General features: G+C 39.9%; 3 protein-coding genes across 4 annotated transcripts; 2 read left to right on the top strand and 1 right to left on the bottom strand.

The window, feature by feature from the left end:
• Positions 1-1,915: 1,915 nt before the first annotated feature.
• Positions 1,916-8,700, bottom strand: LOC121883988 (microtubule-associated serine/threonine-protein kinase 3-like; the record flags this gene model as incomplete). Its single annotated transcript, XM_042392457.1, has 11 exons — positions 7,812-8,700; positions 6,610-6,807; positions 6,398-6,483; positions 5,986-6,194; positions 5,682-5,820; positions 5,046-5,178; positions 4,797-4,962; positions 4,394-4,495; positions 3,407-3,529; positions 3,094-3,188; positions 1,916-2,917 (listed from the first exon to the last, which is right to left on the bottom strand). Coding segments are annotated over exons 1-11 (2,280 nt in total), but the record flags the coding sequence as incomplete, so codon positions are not given.
• Positions 8,701-11,576: 2,876 nt separating this feature from the next.
• On the top strand, positions 11,577-19,394 carry tom1 (target of myb1 membrane trafficking protein). 2 transcript variants are annotated; one of them, XM_042392459.1, is made up of 16 exons: positions 11,577-11,662; positions 11,757-11,946; positions 13,223-13,307; positions 13,402-13,480; positions 13,577-13,726; positions 13,826-13,960; positions 14,059-14,190; positions 14,375-14,491; positions 14,695-14,828; positions 14,926-14,968; positions 15,073-15,211; positions 15,525-15,594; positions 15,909-15,972; positions 16,757-16,819; positions 17,919-17,958; positions 18,651-19,394. In XM_042392459.1, the coding sequence occupies exons 2-16, from the start codon at positions 11,895-11,897 to the stop codon at positions 18,743-18,745; spliced, it is 1,398 nt and encodes a 465-aa protein (XP_042248393.1). In that variant the 5' UTR covers positions 11,577-11,662; positions 11,757-11,894; the 3' UTR covers positions 18,746-19,394. The 2 variants fall into 2 exon arrangements, with proteins under 2 accessions (XP_042248393.1, XP_042248392.1); XM_042392458.1 differs by lacking the exons at positions 11,577-11,662; positions 14,059-14,190 and having other exon boundaries at positions 11,684-11,946.
• Positions 19,395-20,051: 657 nt separating this feature from the next.
• Positions 20,052-26,231, top strand: gcat (glycine C-acetyltransferase). The gene is made up of 9 exons (XM_042391548.1): positions 20,052-20,389; positions 21,185-21,315; positions 21,405-21,506; positions 21,590-21,736; positions 22,244-22,398; positions 23,035-23,117; positions 23,756-23,927; positions 24,975-25,096; positions 25,358-26,231. The coding sequence occupies exons 1-9, from the start codon at positions 20,170-20,172 to the stop codon at positions 25,507-25,509; spliced, it is 1,284 nt and encodes a 427-aa protein (XP_042247482.1). The 5' UTR covers positions 20,052-20,169; the 3' UTR covers positions 25,510-26,231.
• Positions 26,232-26,764: the final 533 nt, after the last annotated feature.

Raw genomic sequence — 26,764 nt, 5'->3', positions numbered from 1 at the left:
GAAACTTGGTTATTAAACAGTCAGATGAAAGTTGTTACACAGCTGCATTTTTTACATCTTTACAGACCAACAACATCAACAGTTACCAACACAGCCGAAGCTCTCTGAGAAGACGAATAAAAGCTGAGAGAGAGATCTCCCCTCCAGCAGGAGCCACAGCTTCACATCACTGATATTGTTTTGTTGTGCATTTTATTTTACTGCTTCATTTAGCTGCTGTTGCTGCTCGTACTGTTTAAAACACACACTTGATCAGACTGTATTTTTGTATTTTTTTTTATTTTTTCAAAGTGAAAGGAAAAGAAAAGTAAAAGAAAGAAAATAAAAAGAAAATAAAACAAAAACAGAAACAGAAAAAGTGACCTGAAGCAGAACGGACTGGATGAAAAGATGATCTTTAGTACTTTTTCAATTCAATTCTGGGCCAAATCATAACAAAAGAGCAGGTCTAGACTGTACTCTTTAATTTACAGAAACCCAACAATTCCCCCATGAGCAAGCGCTTGGCGACAGCGGCAAGGAAAAACTCCCCTTTAACGGGAAGAAACCTGGAGCAGAACCGGGCTCTAGGTGGGCGGCCATCTGCCTTGACCGGTTGGGTTGAGAGAGAAAGAGGGAGGAAGAGGGGGACAAAGAGAAGCATAATAACAACAATAATAATGATGAAAATAATGGAGACATGACCAGTAATAATAATAGCAATAATACCATCCCTGCACCATCTCCGCAGTCATGGCCCTCGATGTCCACAGCCTGGACTCTGGATTTTCCTGTGAGACAAGAAAGCACCGTGAGACTGTAGGAACCACAAGTAAGTCTGCATTCTGGGAGCTCAGTGTTCTAGTGGGTTAATACAGTACTGCGAGCTCTTTAAGACATGATGGTGTCTGACCATTAAGGGCTTTTTAGGTGAGGAGAAGAGCTTTAAACTCTACCCTGGATTTTACAGGAAGCCAGCGCAGAGAAGCTAAAATGGGAGAAACATGATCTCTTTTCCTAGTTTTTAATGTCATCTAGAGCAACTATATCATTAGATAATGTGTTTCTAAGGTGTTTAGGACCAAGCACAAAAACTTCAGCTTCGTCTGAGTTTAGTAGCAGAAAATTGCAGGTCATCCAGGTCTTTATGTCCTTAAGGCATGCTTGGAGTTTAGTTAACTGATTGAATAAATAGGATTTAAAGCAGCTTAATGCACTTCTTTTAATGCCAATTAAATGTTTCAGTCTCTGTAATAGGATGTGATGGTCAATGGTGTCAAATTCAGCACTAAGATCTAACAAGACAAGTACATACTTTGTGTCCAGCAGCCAGTCTGTGTTTCTCTGCTGCTGCAGCTGCTGTTGCCACGGAGACCACTGGGCTGCAGGTGGGAAACCAACCAATGGAAACGGTGGGGTGATGGTGAAGAGATAGTGTTCTATGGTTTGTCTCCTTAGTTTTCCTGTTCTTCTTCTCCTCCTCCTGCAACTTCTCTCCCCCCCCATCCTCTCTTCTTCCCCCTCCTCCCCTTCCCCCACCCCATTAAGTTCATAAAACTTGTTGTTGCCCTCATAAACTTCCTCCCACCCTCATGCCCCATCCTCCTCCACCTCTTCTTCTTGGTTTTCCTGTTTTTCTCCTCCTCCTGCAACTCCCCCCCCCCCATCTTCTTTTCCTTCCCCTCCTCCCCTTCCCCCACCCCATTAAGTTCATAAAACTTGTTCTTCCTCCCACCCTCATACCCCTTTCTCCTCCACCTCATCTTCTTGGTTTTCCTCTTCTGCTCCTCCTGCAACCTCTGTTTTTCCTCCTCCTCTCCCTTCTTCTCCTCCTCCTCCTCTTGCATCATCTTCTCTTCTTTCACCTCCCCTTGCCCCTCCATCTCTTCTTCCCCTTCCTCCCCTTCTTTCGTCCTCTCCCTCCCCTCCTCCTCCTCCTCCTCCTCCTCCTCCTCCTCAGTGTGGCTTGGTTTTGTTGAGCAAGTTGCTGCTGCTCCTCTTCCTCATCAACTTTATCCTTGTTTCCCTCCTTTTCATGAATGTTCTCAGAGTCCTCCTCCTCACTGAACTCATCAAACTCATCATTCTCCTCCTCCTCAAAACCTTCATCCCACTTCTCTTCCTCATTAAGTTCATCAAACTTGTTGCCTTCATAAACATCCTCCAGTTCCTCCTCCTCAAAACCTTCATCCCACTTCTCTTCCTCATTAAGTTCATCAAACTTGTTGCCTTCATAAAAATCCTCCACTTCCTCCTCCTCAAAACCTTCATCCCACTTCTCTTCCTCATTAAGTTCATCAAACTTGTTGCCTTCATAAACATCCTCCACTTCCTCCTCCTCAAAACCTTCATCCCACTTCTCTTCCTCATTAAGTTCATCAAACTTGTTGCCTTCATAAACATCCTCAAACTCCTCTTCATCACTACTGAACTCCTGCTCTTCCTCAAACTCCTCCTCATCATCAGTAGTGGTCTCAAACTCCTCCTCTTCATCATATCTGTACACAAACTCCACTTCACCACTACTGAACTCCAGCTCTTCCTCAGACGACGACTCTTCATAATAGCCATACTCAGACTCCTCCTCTTCATCAGTAGTGCTCTCAAACTCCTCCTCTTCATTATATATGAACTCAAACACCACTTCACCACTACTGAACTCCAGCTCTTCCTCAGACGACGACTCTTCATGATAGCCATACTCAAACTCCTCCTCTTCATCAGTAGTGCTCTCAAACTCCTCCTCTTCATTATATATGAACTCAAACACCACTTCACCACTACTGAACTCCAGCTCTTCCTCAGACGACGACTCTTCATAATAGCCATACTCAGACTCCTCCTCTTCATCGCTGCTGGACTCCTCCCCCTCGCTGAGTCTTGGCAGCAGGCTCTGGTTAAAGGTGGAGATGGACACGTGCATCGGGCTGCCGTAAACCTAAAGTTTCAAAAGAAAAGCATCAAAGTCAACATTTCTCCTTTTTGTTCTGTGCTGTAGATAATTATCCTGTAAGTTGTTTACATGAAGTTTGTATTTCACAGTGAGAAATGGATTTAATGGGTTCAGACAGTCTCAAACAGCAGTGGAGGTTGGCAGCTGGATAAAAACTGTACCTTTCTGAAGCGGAAGGCAACAGAGCAGAAGTCTGGGAGCTCCACAGGTGATTCATCATCGCTATGTTCATCATCGCTGCACAAGTCTGAGCGGGCTGCAGGGATCACAGCAACAACCAACATGTATTAAGTCATGAAAAAAAGGCAGACGTGATATTTATCCTGAGTGAAATTCCCACCAGGCATCACTGAAAAAGCAGGTTGCTACCCAAAAACAAACTGGAAACCCTCTAATGTTTGTCCATGAGCACTAAAATAGTAAAAGTCTGTCAGACATGAATCTAGGATTGTTGAGTTGTGTGTTGGCACCTACAGTCAAAGTAGCTGGTGTCTTCCTCAGTCTTCAGTTCGGGGACAAATAGAGGCTCCTGACTTAGGAGGTTGTTCCAGTCCAGACCCTGGAAAAATGGATGCGCCTTCACCTCAACGGCTCCTCCTGGAAAACAAGTGAGACAAACAGACATTTGCGTTGTATATCGACACATCTTGGGCCTGGCCTAAGAGCTGTACCTGACCCCGTCTCTGGACACTTTTAGTCTTCCCAAAATCAAAAATACGAGAGAAGGAATGGCTTTAATCAGTGTGACTGCTTTAACATGAGCTGTAATCGTTAGCATGTCCAGCTAACTAGCTTACTGCCTACAGTGGTAACCGATTGTTACTTCACGTTAATACCTAAGGCCAAGGAGCAAATCATTACCTATTGTAAATACATTTTCTGAGGCTACAGGATACTTTAAAAGAAGCCCCGTTCACAATAGCACATCCACTGTGTAGGATTTTCCCACTGTGTGTAAGATAAACTATCACAGTTCTGCATATCGTAGCCACAGACTGAACTAGAAAATCATGAGATGCATGTACCACATGTACAACAGTTAATGACAAAATAGCAAAACAATGCTGTATTTTTCAATGTTTAGAAATCAATTTGTGTCATTCTTGAATCTGAATCTGAACTAAAACTCCTTATTTCTTCATTCAAGATCCAACTTAATGCAATTTAACTGAAATGTGCTCATGGTCTATGTTTTTGATATATTCTGCTGGCTGACGAAGAGACAAACAGGAATGAAAACAGGAAGGAACTTTGAGGAAGGTAAAGATGTGATGCTAGGTTTCAAAATTTTAAAAAACAAATCTATTTGTGCTCAGTCACTGTGGTGGCATTTCATTAGTGCTGTAAGGTACTGTATGTCTGGAAACAACCTGGAGCCCACCAGGTTGTTCTCCCATCAGTTTATCTGTTTCCCATCCTGTCTCTATCCACATCCTCATCATTAGTAAATCTGCCACTAACCTGTACCCAGCCGAATAATAGCGTTCTTTCGCAGGAGAAGGCTGATGAGGTCCTGGGCGTCAGTGGGCGGGGCTTTCTCCCCCTCCGGCCAGCTGATATCGTCTGAGGAAAAAAGCATATCAGTGATCCAATAACAGAATTAAAAACTTTAACTACATCACCACAAAGCCACTGAATGAAAACAATCTTACAAGTTAAGGATTAATATACCAAATCTAAAAGAAACAAAAAATTAAAGCTACATTTTGCAAGATTTTTATGAAAATCACAAAGTAGGATAATGCACATTTTTAATCATCTTTTAAAATAAAGAAAGATTCATTTAGATTTGCTAGCATGACAAATGTGTAGAAAGGGTGCATGTGATGAAAAGATAACAATGAACTGAAGTAAAGATTCTTACCGTCGACCACCCGGTTAAAGAGGTCATTGAATGTGTCCCCATTAAAAGGAGGTTCACCCACCAGGAACTCGTACAAAATGATGCCCAAGGCCCACCAGTCTACAGGCTTTCCATAGCCTCGCTTCAGGATGGTTTCTGGAGCAATGTAGATTGCGGTGCCCGCTACCTGAAGGTAGGAATTAGAAAATGATAAATACAACGATCCAGGTTTGAGCTAAAATAAGCACAGAAGAAAGAGAAGAAACTAACCTCTTTGTCAGTGAACTCACGGACGATTCTCTCGACAGGTTCCATTTGGAGGTCTCCTGTCATTTGCACTGGACCGATCTTTGCCAGTCCAAAGTCAGTCATCTTAATATGACCCGTGGAACTGATCAACAAACTACAGTGGAAGAAAGCAGAAAAATATCTCATGTTAGATTTAACACCAATCCCAAATCACAAACCTGAGATTAAGTTTCTGGGAATTCTGCTCCAATCATAGTTAGCAACTGTAACTATGCACGTCAGGTCTGTCGAGTAATGTGCGTTTTAACAAACTAACTAGTTTACAGTCTACTGTTGTATCCAATTGTTACTTCTTCACTGCATTAACTTCCAAAACTAAAGAGCACATCATCAACTAACTACTAACTACTATAAGCTGTCAGTGTAGCATGATCAGCTCTGCCCTGTCCTGTCTGTAGCTAGTTAGCTACAGACGTTTAAATCTGTCAGTGGCAGTTGTCATTTCAGCCAGTAAAGTTTCAAAACGTATAATAAATCTTAAGTGATTTATCTATGAACAGCGAGCTTGACAGGCAAGAGTAACAAAGAGGACTTTGTTTAGCGAACAGGCAATTAGATGTTGTAAATGTTGTTTAATGGGACAGATTGATGACTCACTTGCTGGGTTTGAGGTCCCTGTGGAGGATGCCGTAACTGTGGATATACTCCAAAGCCATGGTGGTCTCTGCGATGTACATCCTGGCCATATCCACAGGAAAACGTTTCCAGTCTTCTAGCAGGGAGGCACAATCCCCACCTAAAAGGACAGGAGGAGATATAAAGAGGTTAGATACGATATTTAGGTCCATAGATAATAGAGGAAAGTCAGTTTAAAGCTCATTTATCTGCTCTATCCCTCTCTAAACAAACATATCACTTGTATATGTGAGCATGCACAATCCATCCAAATCAACCTCCTTACCTGCTACATATTCCATCACCATGCGGACGTCCCTCTGTGTGTCAAGTGAACAAAACAACGAGACAACGTAGGGACTCTCGGTGAAGGTGAGGATGTCTCGCTCTGCCAACACCTGCCGGATGTCGGATTTTCTGGTGAAGTTCTGCCATTTTATTATTTTCATGGCAAAAGCTTCACCGCTGAGCGTGTGGCGCACAAGGTTTACAGACCTGCACAAGAGGGAAAAGGAAACATGAGCAGCTTCTACTACTGAACATCAGCTCTGATTTGACAAGAAACTGTCCGGGAAGATTCTTAATGTAAGCACAAAAAAATTCTATGGTATGACATCCTCGTTACAGTTTCTTTTCTGCTTTGACTGGACTCTGTAGTGTCCAAAGAGTCGGTTAGAACATAAAGAAGTCTTACTCACCCAAAGCCGCCACAGCTGACCCGCTTGATGGTTTCAAAATCACTCTCTACTGGTTTTCTGAGAGGAGGACTGCAAACTGAGCGGGTCTAAATCAAACATACAAAAGAGACAAAAGCTCTGTAATAAATGAATAAACTAAATACAAAAAGTATGCACTACAAACAAAGGGATGTGTGTGTTTCTTAGAATCAATTTGGGAAAAAAACACCTACCTCATGGAGGAGTTTCTCCAGTTTATTTTGCAGCTGCACTAGGTATTGGAAGCTGACCAGACCATTCTGGACCGTGTCGTCACAGTCCATGGCCAGCTCCACCAGCTGTCTCTGAATGAATCTCAGGGCATAAGTGGCCTGGAGCAGACCACTGTTTGAGAACTGTGCCACTGAGTTCATTTGGGCTGATTTCTGGGACTGAACAAGGATGGAAGACAGAATTCAAAATCATGATTATTATTTCTATTTTAGGCAAGAGTTGAAAGTAAAAGACTGTAAATGAGGACATAAAAGTTATATGATCTAAAGGGTCTATGTAATCAGAAACATCTTGAAATCTTTTCCAACATCAAGTAGTAGCCAGTGCAAAGATGTTCAAATTGGGTTCAAATTTCATACTTAAATATTAAGTATGAAATAAAAAGTTTTCCATTTATTAAGTAGCTGAGATAATGAAAGCATGAATGTAGCTGTTACAAAATCTGAAAATACAAATCTTTGGATTTAGTTAGTATTCAGTTGATAAAATCAAAATGAAACTATCAAAATGTAAATTGGGATAAGGGCACAGGACGTGTTACACCATAATCTGTGATCTAGATGTTAGCTGTTTCCCAAGGCCCAGCATTTAGATATGTTCCACATAGCCTACTGATTATAAGTTAGTGTTACAAAAACAATTGTGACCCCATTTTTAGATAGAGTCACAGTTTTTGATAGAAGAAAACTGATGCTCAGCAATATATAGGTATGTTTGACAGTCTTATACACAAACACTAACAGTTAACCTCTCAGTGTTCGATCAGCTAATCAGTGTTTTGTCCATAAATGACTCTCTACAGCAACTGCTTATGGATTTCAGTGTAACACCTGTTGTACAACTAACAAAATAGCAGAGGAAGACTCTGACTTTCAACTCAAACTGTGTCCGTGATGCCCCCCCCCCCAAAAAAATTTATTTTTATTAAAACCTTTCATCCACAACACATTTCAAATGAGTGACATAAAATAATTCCCACTTAACATGAAAACCAGTTTGTGTTAATGCCTAGCTAGTATCTGGTAGCTAGTAGCTTGCTGCTGATACTGTAGCCTAGCTAAAAATGACCTGAAAACATATTTTCCCCCTTTTTTTATGAGATATTAAATACTTAAAATAAAATAGAGCGTTGATTAAAAAAAAAAAAAAAAGAAATACTTACTGCTGTTAGCTGTTGCTGAGGTCCCATGATACTGAATGTCAACTTGTCAACTTTTTGTTGAAGATGAAACCGGCAATGCAAGCTGTTAACTGCAGATGCACTGAAAATTCAGTTTTCTAACACTGAACTTTGTTCTTCAACAGAAAGGAACAGTTTATGTCTTTCTTTCGGACGCTACTGGAGCTACTGAAGTCTGACTGTCTTGTGTGAGATCAATCACCGCAATGAAAAGTCTCTCTGCTTACTGAAACTTCCAACATTCCACATTCCATTGTGTTGTGATGCCATAAATATGTCACAGAGATATAGAACCTTTGATGTGTCATAATGACTGTTCTGAGATGGAACAATATGGCAGCCATCTTACCTCATGGGTCCAGTTTTAAAATGGCTGCAATTGGAACCTATGGTGAAAGAGGCTTATGTTGTCTTTATAATCCTTGTATTTTCTATCAATACACCAATACTGTTTTTTATTCAAAGTAATGAGTGTAAGACACCTGTGTCTGTCTAGCATGAAGCACAAAAGCAAAGATACTGATAGAATTTTGATTATTATTGCCGCAAGAGAACAAATCATGCTTTCAGTCACAAAGATAATCTCATAGTTGTGCATTTATATTGTAGACAATGTTTTTATTTTTTCAACTTTGCCTGGACTTAATATGTAAGAGCGTTGTAAATCAAACCTTTCAATAAATGCATTAAACTATACGCAATATTAACCTTTTTTCCTCATGCCAAATATTTAAAAATAAATTCTGCTTATAACTGTAATAACTCTGTTTTCACATGCAGTGAGGTCAAATTACAATAAAAGACCACAAGCTTCATATAAACAAACATGGGCAGTGATGAAATGAAGACCTGGATGGGAGGGTGATACCCAGCTTGCCCCCCCCCCCCCCCCCCCCCCCCAAGCTGCTCCCCCCAGTTCCAGCTCCTAAAACTAGTTTTTAATCAGCCTTAATATGGTACAAAAGTCGCTTTTCTGTATGTTTTTATTCATACTTAACTCTGTCTGCTACACACAGACACCGCTCTCCGTTTAGGCTAAGTGGAGCTCGTAGAGCCGCCCAGCTGCGGCTGTGCAAGTCGTCTTCTATCTGCAAATTGCGGTCGTGTTAACCGCAGCGTGAGCGTATGAATAACCACTCTCATCTCACACCATAAAACAATATGACTTGGATGACAGTTTTCATTTCTTAGAGCTTATATAGCATCACAGGTTTCAACTATAACCCACAAGTAATTAACATTAGTGTTAGCTTGTTGTCCTTTGCTAATATCGGTAGTTAAATTATTGTTTTTGTCAAAACAAATTTGCAGCACTGAAATCTCCTAATGTCCAGGGGATGAATGAGGAGAGTTTTTGCAAAAAGTCAAGAGTGTCAGTAAAAACAGCAGCTTTCTTTACTTAACGTTAAATCAACAGTGCTGGCTAGCTAACCAGCTAGCTAACCAGCTAGCGTTACCCCTGAGTATAAAACCCTTTCCTTAATATTTCATTGTTCAATATTAATATAATACTAATGTAATTGCCGTCAGAAAGGCTAATTAGACATTCAGCATTATGATAATTGCCAAAAATTAAGTTGCCTACTACAAAGAAGCGGTTTCCCCTCATTTTTGTTCCTTTCACACAGGCTGTTTTGTTAACAGCCTGCGCTGTTAACCGATCCTGATCTTAATTAATATCAAATGACAATATTTAAGGACTTTAACCTTAAAACTGCAGTGCCAGAGGATCAATAATTATAATTTGTTTATATATTAAATATATACATATATTTGAAACGGTCCTTCCTGTTAAACTCATCTGTTAATACGAGCACATAACTGATCAGATGTTTGGAATTTAAAGTCTTAATCTGCAAAGTAACTTTTGCCTACAGCTTTCAGATAAATGTAGTAGAGTATAAGTAGCAGAGAAAGTGCTGAGGTAAATGTATTTTGCTACACTCCACCACTGACACCATCTTTGCAAAGATGATCCCAGGAAATGCAAAGTGGATTTTAATAGACACAGACAGGCTTTGTGTTGCAGCCATGAGCTTTAATTCCCATCCATCAACATGTAAGGTGAAAAATCAGTTCCCAGGATGTAGCTCATACATGGCTTCTAGTGGCATCCAACCATTACAAATCATACAACTGCCGTTTGTCTGTGCTTTACACATGGCCTACTGAGAGGCATCCTAAGAAATGCTGTTTTTTCCTAAATTAAACACACGGATGTGTTGAGAATGAGGCTTGGGCACTGCAAGAGGAGAGTGCAGGAGGACAGTCCATATCTGCTGTCTGCTAGACTTGCACTGTATGACACGAAGGAGCAGGAGAATTTCTCTATTCATGTACCATTTCCAGTAGTTTCAATTAGCAGAATAGCACAATCTAAAATCTACCCAAACTAAAAATAAAAAAAAATCTAGTAGTCTTTATACACAAACACAAATCATCTAATTTTCTCTCTTGTAAATTCCAAAACTGACATTTCTCAAATACATCCTAAAAAAAACCCATCGTAGTGAAAACCAAAGCTGTTCACAGAATTTTCCAACAAAGTGCCTTATCTCATTATTCTCCAAATAAATTAAACACAAAGAAATTCATAACACATACATATTAACAAAAGGTTCATCTTACAAACATCACTACTTTACTTGACATTTTCAACTTCTTATCCATGAGTCCATGTGTGATTAAATGATATTAATTCAGTGACTGAACAGGTTGATTCTTTGAAGTGTGTGTTCACACACTAGGCAAAGTGAGTTAAACTAATTCAGTGAGTTACTTGCTGGACAGTTTATGAATTCAACTCATACAACCCTCACAGGATTGTTTATTAAACAGTAATAATTTTTCTTCTTCTCCTCGGCCAATCAGCTTCAGCTCTCCAGAGGCGGGCTGTAAGTCAGGCAAGGCTGACTGGCTGCTGTGTCAGTTTTTAATTTAATCTCTTTTAATTTTCTATTTGGACTTTTCTCTAAACAAGAAAGTAAGTGCATGTATATTTAACAGCATATATAAATATACTTCCAGCGTTAAAGGTGCACTCCATAGATTTTACACATGAAGTTCAGTGTACTCAGCCTGTGAAGGCAGTTATATAATGTCCTCCATGGATTTGTTAAAAAAAATACTGTAACCAGATCATGTCATCAGGGTTAATTAGCTTAGATGAAAGACGCTATAGAGTTGCAATATGGGATTATGGGCTCCAGCATTTTTGGAGCAATTGACCCATATACAGTGTATAGTAAGGATATCTCAACCTCTGCTGCTTGGATTTTGATCATTATTTTCATGGATCCATGATCCCCGTACTGTACAGAAGTGCAATGCAAAATCTGGAGTATCCCTTTGAAACTGTCAAATGAATGTAATGTACAAGTAATTACTTGTACATTACATTCATTTGACAGTGAAATGAATGACAGTTCATGTATAAACAAAACAGGATGGCAACAGAAAATGTACTTAAAGTACATTTTCTGTTGCCATCCTGTTTTGTTTATACATGGCCTACTTACTTATATGAAATACATAAGTAAGAATTAGCTGTAGTGGTTTTTATCAATGTTTTTATCATGTTTTGTGATGCAGTAACGCTGTGCCCAAGAAAAATTTCCCAAAGGGGACAATAAAGTATATCTTATCTTATCTTATATACCCTAGTATGTATATTGCAGCATACACAGGCTACTGTATGTTTCCTCAGTCTTCATAGCAACAGATGACATTCCCCTTATATACTGTTAGGCCACATCATCTGGAAATGTAGCAGTGTTATTATTAGAACAGCTAATATAAAGACAGGAAAGACTTCCTCGGAGCACTTCTCAGCGGTGAGTGCAGACATAAAACATGCCTGTGTGTGGCGCAGTTATGATCAATATTACACCGACCATCTGATGACTGTATGCTGCTTTCCCTTTAAAGCGTGACGCAGTTCAACTAGTGCCCCACTTTGTTGTGCGAGCAGCAGCAGCAGCAGTCTGCAGGAGCGAGCCGCTGGTTGGTGCAGACGTCTCGGTACCGGGGACGTCGGTGCTTTGCTGGGCCCTCACCGCCCTCATCATGGAGTTTTTAATGGGGAATCCGTTCAGCACGCCGGTGGGGCAGCGGATCGGTAAGCTGTTTTATTACCATCACCCATCGTTACATTGTAATAACCAAATGGTGCATTCATGCTCAGTCATATTTACTGGAGTCGTTAACCGCCAGTATTCACATTTCTGTCGAGCTGCTCTTCCGTTTTCATTGTAAAATGTTTTATTGCACGAGCTAACAGGTTTATAATGTCAACACGTTAACATAATGAGTTTAAGTTACATTTATTCACACTGACAGAGAAGCAACGGCTTATGCTTTGATTGACGCATCCGCTCATCAATGATTTGGCAGAGGCGGGATAAAGACGCTGAGAGGCTCAAGTTGATTGGTTGTCATCGTGTCAGTTTACAGCCGGGTGGGACTAAAAGTGACCGACATCCTCCTGACCCAAATTACATGCAGCCTTTATTCTGCTGCAGCCACATGTGTTTCATTGACTGATGGAAAATGATAGTTAGTCATTAAAGCAAGGAAATGAGTTTGTGGATTGATTTTTTTATTTGTTTGGCAGAGGTAGTTGGAAAATACACTTAACTGTAGTTACTGTAAAGTGTTGTTCAAGATTAAATTATTATTATAATGTGAGAAACATGTACTAAGCATAAATGAATGACAAAATCATCTTATCAATAACCCTAAAGGCGATCTAGATACATTTCTAATTGAAATGTAATTACTACATCATTTATTTCCAGTGGTGGAAAGATTTGTGCTTAAATACAGTTGTGAGGTACTTCTACACAACATGTCAGAGGGAAATGTTGATTTCCATTTATTTGACAGAAATAGTTACTTGTCACGTACCTTTTAAATTAAGATTTTACATGTCTGTATAACGTCTGGTTAGGGCCCCTCGTCACGTTTCAGATGTCTATGACTTGTTAGCAGTTCCACCAAATTAGAGAGATTTACCCTTGAAACATCCCTCAAACAATTATTTAAGGCCTAAAGAGATCAAATTATCCAATATAAAAAACTCAAAGATTCAGTCCAGTTTTTTTATTTTTCTACCCCATTTTTCTACCCCCCATGACCCCTCAGATTTATCTTGTGACCCTTCAAAAGGGCTTGACCCTCAGGTTGGGAACCACTGGACTATACTAATTCATACCAGTATATATAAAGTAGTTAAAACCAGTAGTGTAGGATTTTGAATGCAGGATTTAAACTTGTAATGAGTATTTTTCCATTGTTTAATGGTACTTTTACTTAAGTAAAGAATCTGAATACTTCATCAACACTTGGCAGTTTCATACTATTCAGCAGTGTCATATTCCTCCTCACTTTTACAGAGCGTGCGACCAACTCCAGCCTGCCGTCCGACGACTGGGCACTCAACATGGAAATCTGTGATGTGATCAACAGCTCAGAGGAAGGGTGTGTGTGCATGAGTGTGCCTGTTATCTGTCGGCATCAGGAACAAACTCTGGACGCTGCATGCCTCTAACCTTTGGAAATTCTCTAATTCCAGACCCAGAGATGCAATCAGAGCTGTAAAGAAAAGAATTGTGGGGAACAAGAACTTTAAGGAGGTCATGCTGACGCTCACTGTGAGTGTTGTCAGATATCAGACGTGGTTTGAGTTGTATAATACAACCTTTTGCCATCTACTCTCTCTTATTCTCCATGTCTCCTTGTGATGTGAGGTCCTGGAGACGTGTGTGAAGAACTGCGGCTACAGGTTTCACATCCTGGTGACAACGCGGGATTTTATCGAGGGGGTTCTGGTGCGGGCGATCATCCCGAGGAACAACCCTCCTTTGATCCTGCATGACAGAGTGCTCAGCATAATACAGGTGAGGTGTGGCGGCATGGAACAAAAATAATTAAGAGTCTTGGCGTTGTCACCTTGCTCTGCCTCCTGGTAATAATTTGTGTTGTTTTCTTTCGTCTAGGCGTGGGCTGATGCATTCCGCAGCTCACCCGACCTGACGGGTGTGGTGTCAGTGTACGAAGACCTGCGAAGGAAAGGACTTGAGTTCCCCATGACAGAGCTTGACGGCTACTCACCCGTCCAAGCTCCCAAAAAGGTACAAACATGCACTTTGTTTTACTCCTGATACTTGGGTGCTATCTATCATCTATGGTCACTTTTCTTTTCGGGTCATTTCTGTGCCTCGCTCACCAGACTTTGCCTGAGAATAGGCCTGCTGTCACTACTCTTCCTGCTGTGCTCCTGTCTTCCAAACCACTCGTCCCACCCCTGACCTGTGAGCTAAAACAGGCCCTAGAGGGAACCGAGGCCCTCACTCCCAACCAGGTGATAAGCCCTGCTGCACTAGAGAGGGAAATTTTATTATTTGAATAGCTTAGTCCCATTAATCACTTATCTTTTTACATGGCGGCTGAAATATTTTCTCACACCTCACTTATGAAATCAACATTCGCCTTTGCAACAAGTTATCACAATTGTATATATTGAGTCAATACTGTTTACACTCCAGGTAACAAAGCTTAAGGCAGAGCTGGGAGTGGTGCGGAGCAACCTGACTATGATGTCAGACATGATGAGTCAGCTGGATCCCGTCACGGTAAAACAAGCAGACATGGAGCTGCTGGAGGTAAAAACAAACAGAGTCAGGTTGTTTTGATGTGAAGTATTTTACACTCTCTCTGTTTCCATCCTTTCATGTTGCGTTAACCCCTAACTGATCTCGTACTTTATACATTTTTTGTGTTGCATCTGTCCCGCCCCACCACAAACCCCCCCCCTACCCACCACAACCCTCCCACCCACACATTCTTTGTCTGATTGTGTCATTAGCAGTTATACACAGTATGTAAGGAAATGCAAGACAGGATAGTGAAGATCGTCCCCAGACTCAGCGAGGAGAAGCTGATTGAAGAGTTGTTGGCGACTAACGATGAGATGAACACCGCCTTCACTCGCTACAGCAGGTTCACTACATTTATTATCATTATATTAAGTTATTATATGAAGAACAGGTGTATTTCTGTATTCAAAGATGATATAATTTTGTTCTGCTGCTCTCAGGTTTGAAAGACGAATAACAAACGGTCAAAACACGACACAGAAGGTAAAGAACATGGCGGCTATTCTTACTTCGCAGCACAACACTCAATAATTTTATGAAACGGTTGCATCGTTGACTTTATTGACTTTATTGTTATTGTCTCTCAGAGCCACTCATACGTCAACCTCGCAGACCTCAATCTCACAGCGGAGTCTGGCAGCCAATCAGAGATCGCATCCATCGCCGGTGACAGTCCGCTCAGCCAATCAAAAGCTGACAGTTTGTCCGGTCAGATGGCAAGACTTAGTAAGTACTTATTGAATCTTAAAATGTTTTTATTAATCGATGTGTGTTTATTAATAAATTTATTATATGATCGACTGTTCAGTAAGCCACTACACCGAACAGCGATCGTCCAATCATAGCTTAGCTTGGATTTCTCCACATGTTGAAGCGATGTGCACATCAAACATGCAAGAGCAAAAGAATAGATGACATTTTCATTTTCTTAATAGGTAGAGTAGGCTACTATATTATATGATCCTCTAGTGAACGGTCAGTTATCCTCCACATGTACTTATTCTATGCTCTTTCTTACATGTTGCTGTTCTTCTTGCAGGCACTAGTGAAGCAGATGACTTGGACACATTATTACAGAAAAGAAATATCTCAACTCAACAAAGACCAAGGTACAGAGAAAACATAATCCTAGTTCTGTGACCTCAAAGACGTACAAAGTAAACACAAGTCGTATACTGCAAAATGAACGCTGTGTGAAAAACAAAGCAAAGTCTGTAACCGTAATTACAACCTCACAGAGCAGTCATGAACTCCAGCTCTTTTCCAATAACAGCATTTGCAGGGTTGTTGATCTTTTGTGAGTTTAATTCCAGCTCATTCTGTCTAATTCCTTTTTAAAGATACGTGCCAGCGTTTCACCGAGTGTTAACCTGAATTATTAGCTTACATGGCAGCTAACCAAGCTACCAATCGTGTGTTTCAGTGAGCAGAGTGAAGTGGACGGCCTGGCTCGAGCCCAGGACGGCAGACTACAAATCACTGGAACGGTAGGCAAAGATGCCACGTTATTCAGCTTTTTACATGGTTTAATAGGTTTAGTCACATGATTTATCCTGTCTTCCTATCTTTTCTTATCTGTGACCTTAGGGACTACTAGAAAAAGAAGTGTAGAAATCGCTTATTTAGTTTAAGAAACTTGATTATGTACAGTTTCAGTTATGAAACAGCTGAGAATCTCTTAACCCAGCTGTTCCTCAGTTGACTAAATGTGTTGCTTTGTCTCAGTAACTGTTTTGCACCTAAAATGACTTTCTGTCTGTGCACGAAGGATGATAGCCCAGCCTCCTCCCGCAGCTCCTCACCAAAGTTAGATTGGATGATAAAAAGGGGAATGGTGGGTCTGTGTCTTGGTTTTACACTGATTCAGCCCTTCACACCCTCTGTCTCTTGTTTTTTTTTTGTCATTTACCTTTGCTGTGGTCTGGATTGCTTTTGTTTTGGATCAATTTTTGGGTGTGGTGGCTCAGGTATCATATAAAACAGTGGTTTGCATGCCGTTCGGTGAGGAAAAGACAATAAGATATTTTTACACTGGTGCCCACGCCCACAAAAGAGCATGACAAGTGTTGGTTTGCACTGTCCTGATGTGCTACATTCTTGTCATTCCTGTAGTTCACTTCATTTAATGCTTTGCTTACCGACATGTGGTTGTTCTTTTGTGTTTTTCCTTTTTTTGGTGGTTTGGTAGCTTTGTTAAATGTTCATGGAGTTTAACCCGTGGTTCATATTTTACTCCACTGACCACCCTGGTTGCTCTTCTGTCTTTCTTAGATTCCTATCAACCAGTCCAATGTAATGGATGATATTGAGAAATGGCTAGCGCTGGATGATGAGGTGAGCGGCAGGATTACCAAATTTACTCTAATTAAATAAATATAATAAAAGTGTTATTTGGTTTTATTGAACATTTATCTGCACATTAACCTTGTCTAGTCTTCCAACATGCTGAGCTCTTAAATTGTAAGGGATCATTTTGGTTAATTTCAACACTTTATCCACTGTCCAGCTTCACTAATTCAGTTCTACTTGCATATTATTGTGTTAATAGCTGAATTGTTTTTTATTTCATTAGCTTGACTTTGTTAATACTTAAGGCTGTTCAGTTACAGTACTGTGATGCTTCATCTTCTGAACAACCAAACAACTACATAGAGCTGAAATGATTAGAACGATTAATCGATTAACAACTATTTTAACTATTTTAAGTAATTTTTTTAACCAAAAATGCCAAACTTCCTCTGGTTCCAGCCTCTCAAAACAGAGGATTTGCTGCTTTTCTGTCTATTATGTGATCATAAACTGAATATTTTGGAGCTTTGGACTGTTGGTCAGACAAAGCAAGACAAGTGAAAATGTCACTTTGAGCTTAAGGAAATTGTGATTAGCATCTCTCACCATTTTTATAGACCAAATGATTAATAGCAAAAATATTCACTACATTTCCTTGTGGCAGTTACAGGTAATATATGTAGGGATTTTTGCAGGTTGTTTCCTTGTAAAATAAATTGCATAAGAAAGATATGCCAAAATAGACAGCAACAAACATAACAGTGCAAACATAACAAGCTATTCAAAATTATAGTTTTATGCGCACAAAGCAAACAACTGCATCTATGAAAAGTGGTTGGTTTTAGGGAGTTGATGTTAAATTTCCAACAAGTTAAATCCATGAAGCTTGTTTTCTAGCTGAAGTGGTAAAAGCCTGATCTTGTGCTCCCTCTAGTGTGATCTGAAAGCAGTAGAGAACCTGTTTTCTGATTCATCTTAAAATGAAGCGACATCAAGCTGCATTATCAAGACAGTCAAATAATTTTGAGTTTTGAACACAGTCCTCTTGATGGCAAAATATGTAGAAATATCCTTAAACTATATTTTTTTTCAAGTTGTGTCTATGTATGTAAAATAAAAAATGGCTTTTCTGTTTGTCACACAGTATGATGACTTTGAGGACTCTGATGGTGTGACCAGTGAAGGTGAGGATCAGTTTACTTCCTTTTTAAAATGTGCAGGTTTTATCATCCAGTACTGTATCTGGCATTGGTCTACACCTGCTGTGTCTTAGGAGTTGTTTGGTGATAAGTCCAATGGATATTTGCTTTGAAGCTTGTTATAATGCTAGTCCACACTAGGCACTTTGACTTTTAAGAGAAAATTGTTTTTAAATTAATTTAGCACTGAATCGACTGGCTAAACATGGAGCTGAACACATTTTAAACTACTTTGTTAACGATTTCTACCCATCAGTCTCATAACATGTCATATCATGTCATTTAGTGTTTCTGCCACAAAATATTTTTTGCATTTGACCCCTAGGTGGCACTAGAAGCGTCAATACTGTGTATTAAAAGCATTTAACTACTCCAGTCAGACCAATTCAGCACAGAAACCCTACACAGATATGCCTTTTTAAAATCTATACTCCAGAATGACTGCGTCCATATATTTATTTATTGTGTAACAGAACAAAATTAGCTAATTGTGGTAATTTATCAGTTCAGGGTTTTTCACTTTAACATGAATGGCTCACAGATGTCTGAATTACAGTCCACAGAACCGGTAGAAGTCTAGGTTGTAACTTATTGTCTTATCTACTATTTTTTCTTATTTATTTATGTCCATATTTTCCTTTAGATAATTAATGAAGTGTTATTCTCTTCCTCTGCAGAGTTTGACAGGTTTCTAGCAGAAAGAGCAAAAGCAGCTGAGCGCCTGCCATCTCTCCGCGCCTCCACACAGGATACCAACCACTCCGGGTCTTAATCTACACATAAACCTGCCAAACTAACAATACTCATGAAGCTCCTGCGCCATCAACAGAAAGATGCAGATTTCTCTTTGATGAATGGTTGAGTGGCACATCTGACATGGGAAACGAAGCCCGTATTTGAGGAAAGACGTCATATCTGTGTATACTGCTCTTTACTTGGGTGCAAACTGTTTTTTTTAACTGATAAAAAAATAATGTTATTTGCTGAAGGACAGAGGTTTTTACTTGACATTGTTATGAGGAGTTGTCCATTTGTGGAATGCAAATATTTGCACATTTTATATGGTTACATTCCTGCTGTTGAAGGAGAGAGAGGATACAGTTACAGAAAAACAACTTTTGCAACATAGATTATGTATTATATTGCTGTGATACAGTATATGTCAAATATCATGGTGGGTTACAGAAAACACCTCTGTCAAAGTAGCAAACACTGTAAACTTGTATGTAAGAGAAGCTCAGCTATTGCTATAATAGTTTGATGCTTGTTTCCATGTTGTTATTATTATTGTAGGATGTGGAAGGAAACTACATGAGGTTTTTTACATCCAACATTCCCCTTGTGAAGATGTTTTACTTGAAGTTTAACAGAAAGTCATGGCAGACTGCTGTCATATATTAAACTAAAACTATTAACTGGAAGTCTGTCTGTTCTCATTCATTCATACCTTGAAGTGTACTGCGTTAAGGTTTCTTAAGTCATACTGTATAATCCAATTCATGGCTTTGCAGGTATGGGACTCAGTGAAGCCCTACTGTCATTTAATTCCTGTCTGGTGTTAAGTAGATTTTACTTGTGGGTGTCTTGCCTTCAGTTTAATGAGTATACTGAAAACACATTACTGTGCAGGTTTTACTTAATTCACATATCAGAGATGTTCATAGAGCAGACATACTTACAGAAATATACTAACATATTATCAATTTACATGTGGGGCATATTTCATGTTTAGTTTAATCCCGAATTCACATCTATCATTATATTAAGTTAAACTGAATGCATCAAACATATTTTAAGAGCCACAGAGGGTTAACAGGGTCAGTGTGTAAGAGAGAGTTGGTGAAAGGATAATAATAACATCCGGCATATGTTTTTCTACTTGTAACACACTATATATCGATGTTTCTTTGTATTAAAGTGCGAGGCGACGTGGTTTTGATCAAATAAAGCAAAGTCACATTGTAGTAGTTTATATAAAGCTACACATTGCTGCAACAGTGCCTGAGCAATCGAGTAAATACTATCTAGAATCTAATTGGACAATACAAGCCACCTGCCAAGCGTCCTGGCATCTGATTGGCCCGCCACGCTACGCCCCAGACCCATGTCACGTAACGTGCGTCCCCTCGACTCCTGTTGTACTTTCCAGCTTTCCTACACGTTTCACAATTTCTGTAAACACACGGCGGCACCGTCATGTCTCTCGGAAAAGCTGCCCGGGGTTTGGTGAAGCCTCTTCGGGGCGTCCTGCGGCCCTCGGCCTCGGCTGTGAGTCGGAGCTACGCCGCCGCCGCTGAAGCCAGAGCTGTGCTGAACGGCGAGCTCGATGCTATCCGAGCCGCGGGGACGTGGAAAGGGGAGAGGATCATCACGTCCAAGCAGGGACCCCATATCAACGTGGACGGCAGTCGTGGCAGTGAGTGGAAGTATTTTATAGTAACAGCACCGGATATAAATACTGATACAGTAGCAGTGAAACCCTGTCCTTAAACGTACCGTCTCCCTAGTTGGCGCTCTGTCACGATGTTATCTGGATGCTGAACTTGACTCAAACTGTAACTAAAGTCATGCAGCTTTACATGAGGTGAGGACACAAGCCAGTAACTGAGGAGATTGTCATGTCAGCTATTAGCATAACCTTTCCAGAAATTCAACAGATGACATTACGAAAACATAATATAATAATAAAGAATAAGAAAGAATACAGCTAAGCCCAAAGTCACAACAATTTTGCAATGACAGACAGCTCATAACATTAACATTAAGCCGTTATAAACTTGGCTTTCAAAGCAAATAAGAAGGAAATATTAAACTATGGGCAAAGAAATGGAAACATCCTTATTAATTTGTAATATAACTCTTTATAAATGGCCACAGTAGCTGACAGAAGAGTAGCTAATCTGTCTTCTGTTTGCTGTTCTGTCAAGGCAGCCAGGCAGTGTTTAAACTTTGCCAGGGGTTGACTCTGCTGATTTATGAATGGCCCATTAACCCCCCATGTGTGGAACTGACTGTGTTCAATGGAGCGCAGTCTTTTTGTCACTCTTTGTTCTGAAATGTTGGCATTATTTTTTTGTTTCTGCCCTTTTGCCAAAAGATACATACAGAGAGTTCTATTGAAGGTAAACAATGGCATTATTGAAAGTGTATTCACTTGCAATGACCTTAATACCTTTAGGTTTCCTGTTCTTGATGAAACTCTCTCCCTCAGGTATGTTGAATTTCTGTGCCAACAACTACCTCGGTCTGTCCAGTCATCCAGAGGTGATTCAGGCAGGTATCGATGCTCTGAAGACGTACGGTGCCGGACTGAGCTCTGTCAGATTCATCTGTGGCACACAGGTATGGAGGTTAATACACCGTTTGATCAGCATGTTAGTGCAAGGATAAATACATATAGCTGTATCATGTGTTCACTCTATGATTTTTAGGATCTACACAAAAATCTGGAGCAGAAGCTGGCAGAGTTCCATGAGAGGGAGGACTGCATCCTCTACGCCAGCTGTTTTGATGCTAATGCTGGGCTGTTTGAGGTATGTCACGCTCTACACTGTGACAAGAACAGACGTAATCTTCCTATTATGATCAATAAAACATCAAATGACTCTCACACCAGGTTCTGTTGGGCCCGGATGACGCAGTACTGTCTGACGAGCTAAACCATGCCTCCATTATCGATGGGATCCGTCTGTGTCGGGCAAAGAGGATGCGCTACAAACACATGGACCTCAGTGACCTGGAGATCAAACTCAAAGAGTCTCAGGTGTGTGGACTTCTTCCTGTGCTGTAGAGAAGAGAAAAGTGGCTTTTTAAAATGTTTCTGCTGCTGATGAAATGTTAAAATCTTCACATTTGACTAGTGTGTCATATTCTCCATCATTACCAGAGTAATAATTATATATTCGAGTCTTTATATTTGGTTACTTTAGGTTTTATATTTCGCAATTTTTCATTTATTTGGTCGCTGTCAATCAAATCTGATCTCACCACACCTACACAGTCATGATGAAGATGAGATTTTGAGTGTTAAACTCTTAATAAATAAGCCAAAGATGCTTTTCTATTTTTGCTTTTTTAGTCACGACTATTAACATTATAGAGAAATACTAAAGATGGGAAACCAGATTTTGAGGGTCTTTAAATCCATTTGAGTTCCATGATGCATTAAACCCATATAACAGAGGTGACAGGGTCAGGGAAGGGTTACAGTATTGATTATTGATTAGTATTCGCTCCACTGATCATCAGGACTCTGTTTTTGCCTCCTCAGTCATCTCGTATGCGCCTGATAGTGACAGATGGAGTCTTCTCGATGGATGGAGATGTGGCTCCTTTACAAGGAATCTGTGACCTGGCTGAACAGTACGGAGCCATGGTGTTTATAGATGAATGTCACGCCACAGGCTTCCTGGGGAACCGGGGCAGGTGGGTAAGATGTTGATATAAAGCAAAAGTGTTAAGAAAATGACCAAACTAATTTCTTTTCAGTCTTTTTTGATATATAGCCAGTGTTTTATTTATAGTAGTTTATCAGTAGAAAAACATTTCAGCCGGTTGTCTGTCCCGTCATTAAAAATGTGCATCTTCTTAGACTTCTTAGTATTCAATATGCTTTAAATTACACCGAATAAAATGGCATCAAATATTTATAATGACAAAAACAGTCATGAAAGTAACATATACAAACAAAGACTGAGATTTGATTAAAAATAATAATTAGTAAGTAGGAAGCAGAGATAAAGGACATAATAAGATAGAGACAGGAACATGCTTGTCAGCCTTCATATAGGTTTTATGATGTCCCCACTTGTTTAAGACCATATGTGTAGAAATTTGTGATTGCAACAACTTTCAAATTATTGTAATAACGTGATTTTGTTCATAGGAAAAACAACGCAAATTGCAACGCAAACGCAACAAATTGCTGACTGCAACATGTGTCAGCCATTTGTTGATACTGCCACTAGATGTCACACTTAGGTTCTTCAGTAATGTCAAGCTGTAGGTCTTACTGGCATTAAGAGGGGATGGACTAATGATATTACTCTCTGTGTTTTGCAGAGGAACAGACGAGCTGCTGGGAGTGATGGACAGAGTTCACATTGTAAACTCCACCTTGGGGAAAGCACTGGGAGGAGCAGCCGGTACGTCTCCCTCCATCTGACCTATGACTTCAACAACACACGAGTTCTGCCTGTAGATTGCTGTTGCCCTGAGCATCTTTAGCTTTAAAGCTGCATTGATTAATTGATGTTTTTGCCACTTGGGGGCAGAGGAACAAACACAACATCTGTCATATGATCATTTTATAAAGTTGTTACGGGTCACGTGTTAACATCAGTTGCCTGTTTTCATATCCAGCAGAAACAGAGCAACAGTAGCATTCATTCAGGGTCGTGTTTCTGCCTATTTGTTGAATCTAAGTCCAACATTCACTCTTCTTTTAGCTTTCTTTGGTCTCTTCCAACTGCTGAGAAAAACATGTGGGTCTGTAGATTGCTAGACTTTCTTCACCTTCTAGTTGCTACCTTTGTCTGTCTGCTTTGGTGCAGTTGGCATACAGTGGGTTTATTTGTGCTTTTATTCTGAAAACATGGTTAACGAGACTTGAATTTGGGGGACCATAAAACCAAAACAACAGAGCGGTGATATAATTCTGTTTTCACTATGAGCAACTCCTTTTCTTGTTCTTTTTTGTTAATATAAAAATATTGACAAATGACTAAAACAGAATATGTAATGTAACTGTTCAGTCTTTTTGAATGTTTTTTTTTTTCTTCAGGTGGCTACACAGTTGGGCCTAAGCCTCTCATTGACCTGCTGAGGCAGCGCTCACGACCGTACCTGTTTTCCAACTCCCTCCCCCCTCCTGTGGTGGGCTGCGCCACCAGGGCTGTAGAGCTGCTGCTGGCCTCCAATGAGATTGCACAGAGCATGGCGGCCAAAACCATGAGGTGCGTTTGTTCTAAAGGCGGGAGTTGGGCCTATCTACCTTTGTGGTTTTAGTGTGAGTCAGGAGACGGCCTCTTGTAGCTTATCAACATGGTCAGGAGGGTAAACATGTCCAATGTTTTTCCTTAAAGTGGAATTGCATTTTTGAACGTCTGTGTTCTTCTTCACACCTATTCAAAACATTTGGAATAACGTCAGAAATAAGTTGTGGTCAAGTCTTAAAGCTCTTTAAAAGCTGATCATTTGAATTTATACAATTGTTTACTTGTGTCATGTACAGTGTGCTTATGGAAATGAAAGTGCAAACACCCAGGAGGAGGAAAAGCTGTAAAAAAAAAAAAACCTCTTTGTGTTGTTCTTGAAGATTAACTGATGAGTTTATATTTGTACAAGCAGCAGTGTTGTTCTAAACGTGTAGGGGGAATAAATACTGTATGTTTCCCATCTTAACCTTGTTCAGTAACACCCACATACAGCTTACATTATATAAGCATGAGCTACTCACTGGACAAAGCATATATATAACAGCAAGTTCCTGTCTCTTCTGTTTATATCTACTGTATCAGATCTTACACGTACAGATATTGCTGTTCATATGTTTCAAAACTTAATTGAATGTGGTTTTCATACAACATAATATGATGGGATTGGTGCATGCAGTGTAATGACACCAAAAGCAACAAGTTTACCACAAACAGACCGCAGCTCCACAAACAAATATGTATACTGTATGCTGACCTTCTCCTGCAGTAGAGCTTATAATAGCAAGTATTGTTTTTAGGCACCTAATAAGAGATTATCAGCCAATAAAACTGCAGTATGCACTGACTAGACTGATTACACAAAGGTCAGACATTATCTCTTCTTCCTCCTTGAAGTTGTAGGGATTAGGAGGCATCCTTCTATCACTGAAGAACATGTTTAATTTCTCCCTGTAAGAGCTACATTATGTAGAGCTACGTTTCTACCATTTTGAAATTACAATTTACACTGATAACTCTCTGTGATTGTGACTGAAATGTTTTTTTTTTTTTGGTCTGTCCATTCAGGTTCAGGAACAAGATGTCACAGGCTGGCTTCACCATTGCGGGCTCAGCTCACCCGATCTGTCCCGTAATGCTCGGAGATGCACGGCTGGCCTCTCTGATGGCCGACGACATGCTGAAGCTAGGTGAGATAGTAATGCCCCATTTACACCTAGTCCTATCATGCATCTTGTCTTAATATTGTGTCCTGATATGAATGAGCCACACTGCATTTAAACTTGGTAGTAAGATGCATCTCTGAGGAGCTAGATTGTGTTTTGCAACCTAAAAAGCAAATCCACCCTCTGACAGCTGTCTTCTTGTGTTATTTCTCCATTTGTAAATGACAGATGCTGTTTGAACAGACATTTTTTCAAGCTCTTTTAACACGTCTCTTCCCTCCACAGGCGTGTATGTGATTGGATTCTCCTACCCCGTCGTACCAAAGGGCAAAGCCAGAATCCGCGTTCAGATTTCAGCCGCACACACAGACGAAGACATCGACCACTGCATCGACGCTTTCATCCAGACAGGCAGAAAGCATGGAGTCGTTTCTTGAAAAGGACAAATAAGCAGGAATCAGAAGGATTCAGCAACCAGTATGAATTACTGAAGAGCCTCGAACCGCTTGCCCTCGCAGATCTTGCTGCCTGTTACTCAAGACCTATGAATGATTTTGATGGAAATACTAGTTACATTTGTAGGTCAACAGAGGTTAATGTTATCTTTGTGTTGGCTTGGCTGAATAAAGCACTTTTGCTAACGTGTAGATGTTTGTACTTTAAGAAAAAGGGCTCTTAATTCCATATTTCCAACATTTTTTTATGAGGGAGAAAATGTTTCTATTGAGTCATTGTTTCTGTTGACAATGGTCCATTTATTTTGGCTCATTTCACTTCATTTACAGGTTATAGTTTTGATGATTGTGAGGATAATCTTAAATTTAATAATACATCTAGTCATATAACCTTGCATTATAAGCATTTATTAGAATTAAACTCATCCTTCAAAACCAGTGAAAGAACTGGGGCTCTTTGTTAATGCTAATTAGTGAGAGAAAGTGTTTTTGGAGTTAGGGCAAAAAATTTTTTTTTTTCCTCAACATTCATGAAATTTGAAAGTGGCTTTAAGGTTTAGGCAGCCAAAGCTCATGTGATGTTACCCTGTACATTGTCAGAGGGAGAGCTGCTTTGCCTTGTTCCTGAAGAGATGCTAAAAACAGATTTGCAAATGCTGAATATGGAAAGATGGAAAGTATTAAAGTCCCCCTCTGCTCAAAAATGTGTCCTTCTTCTTATTCACTTGGATGTTTGAGCTTCACTGTGCAGAATGATGAATGTGCAGTTTGACACTAGAAGACTGTTTTCACCTTTTCTCTGCGTGCACCTTAAATCTGCATGATTTTGTGACATCACAGCTAGTTTTGGTTCAGAATGTAACTTAAACAAAATCTGGTTCAGAAACTTGAAAGGTAAGTGCCAACACACTGAGAATTGACTTAGTAGGAGACTATTGTGTCCAGTTTCAAACAAGAAATATTTGCATATTCATTGATTCTGTATCTTTCAGTGAGGGAAGATGAACAGCAGAAAGAAAGACATTTTAAGAATTTCTAACAATGAAATTGAACTTCTGGAAAATCCATATCAGACAGAAATTATTAAAAGCAGATCTTTAATTTTCATGTGTTAAACAGGCATTGGTCTTTCATGGAAGCTTTGTAAATTATGGATGAATATTGTTTGACAGTCTAACTAGTCATCGAAAATCATAACATCATTCATTAATGTCACATGATGCCTTAAATACAGACC

The sequence above is a fragment of the Thunnus maccoyii genome, chromosome 18 (genome assembly GCF_910596095.1).
Source record: "Thunnus maccoyii chromosome 18, fThuMac1.1, whole genome shotgun sequence".
NCBI classification, from domain to species: domain Eukaryota; kingdom Metazoa; phylum Chordata; class Actinopteri; order Scombriformes; family Scombridae; genus Thunnus; species Thunnus maccoyii.
This window is presented reverse-complemented; position numbering and strand designations above follow the sequence as displayed.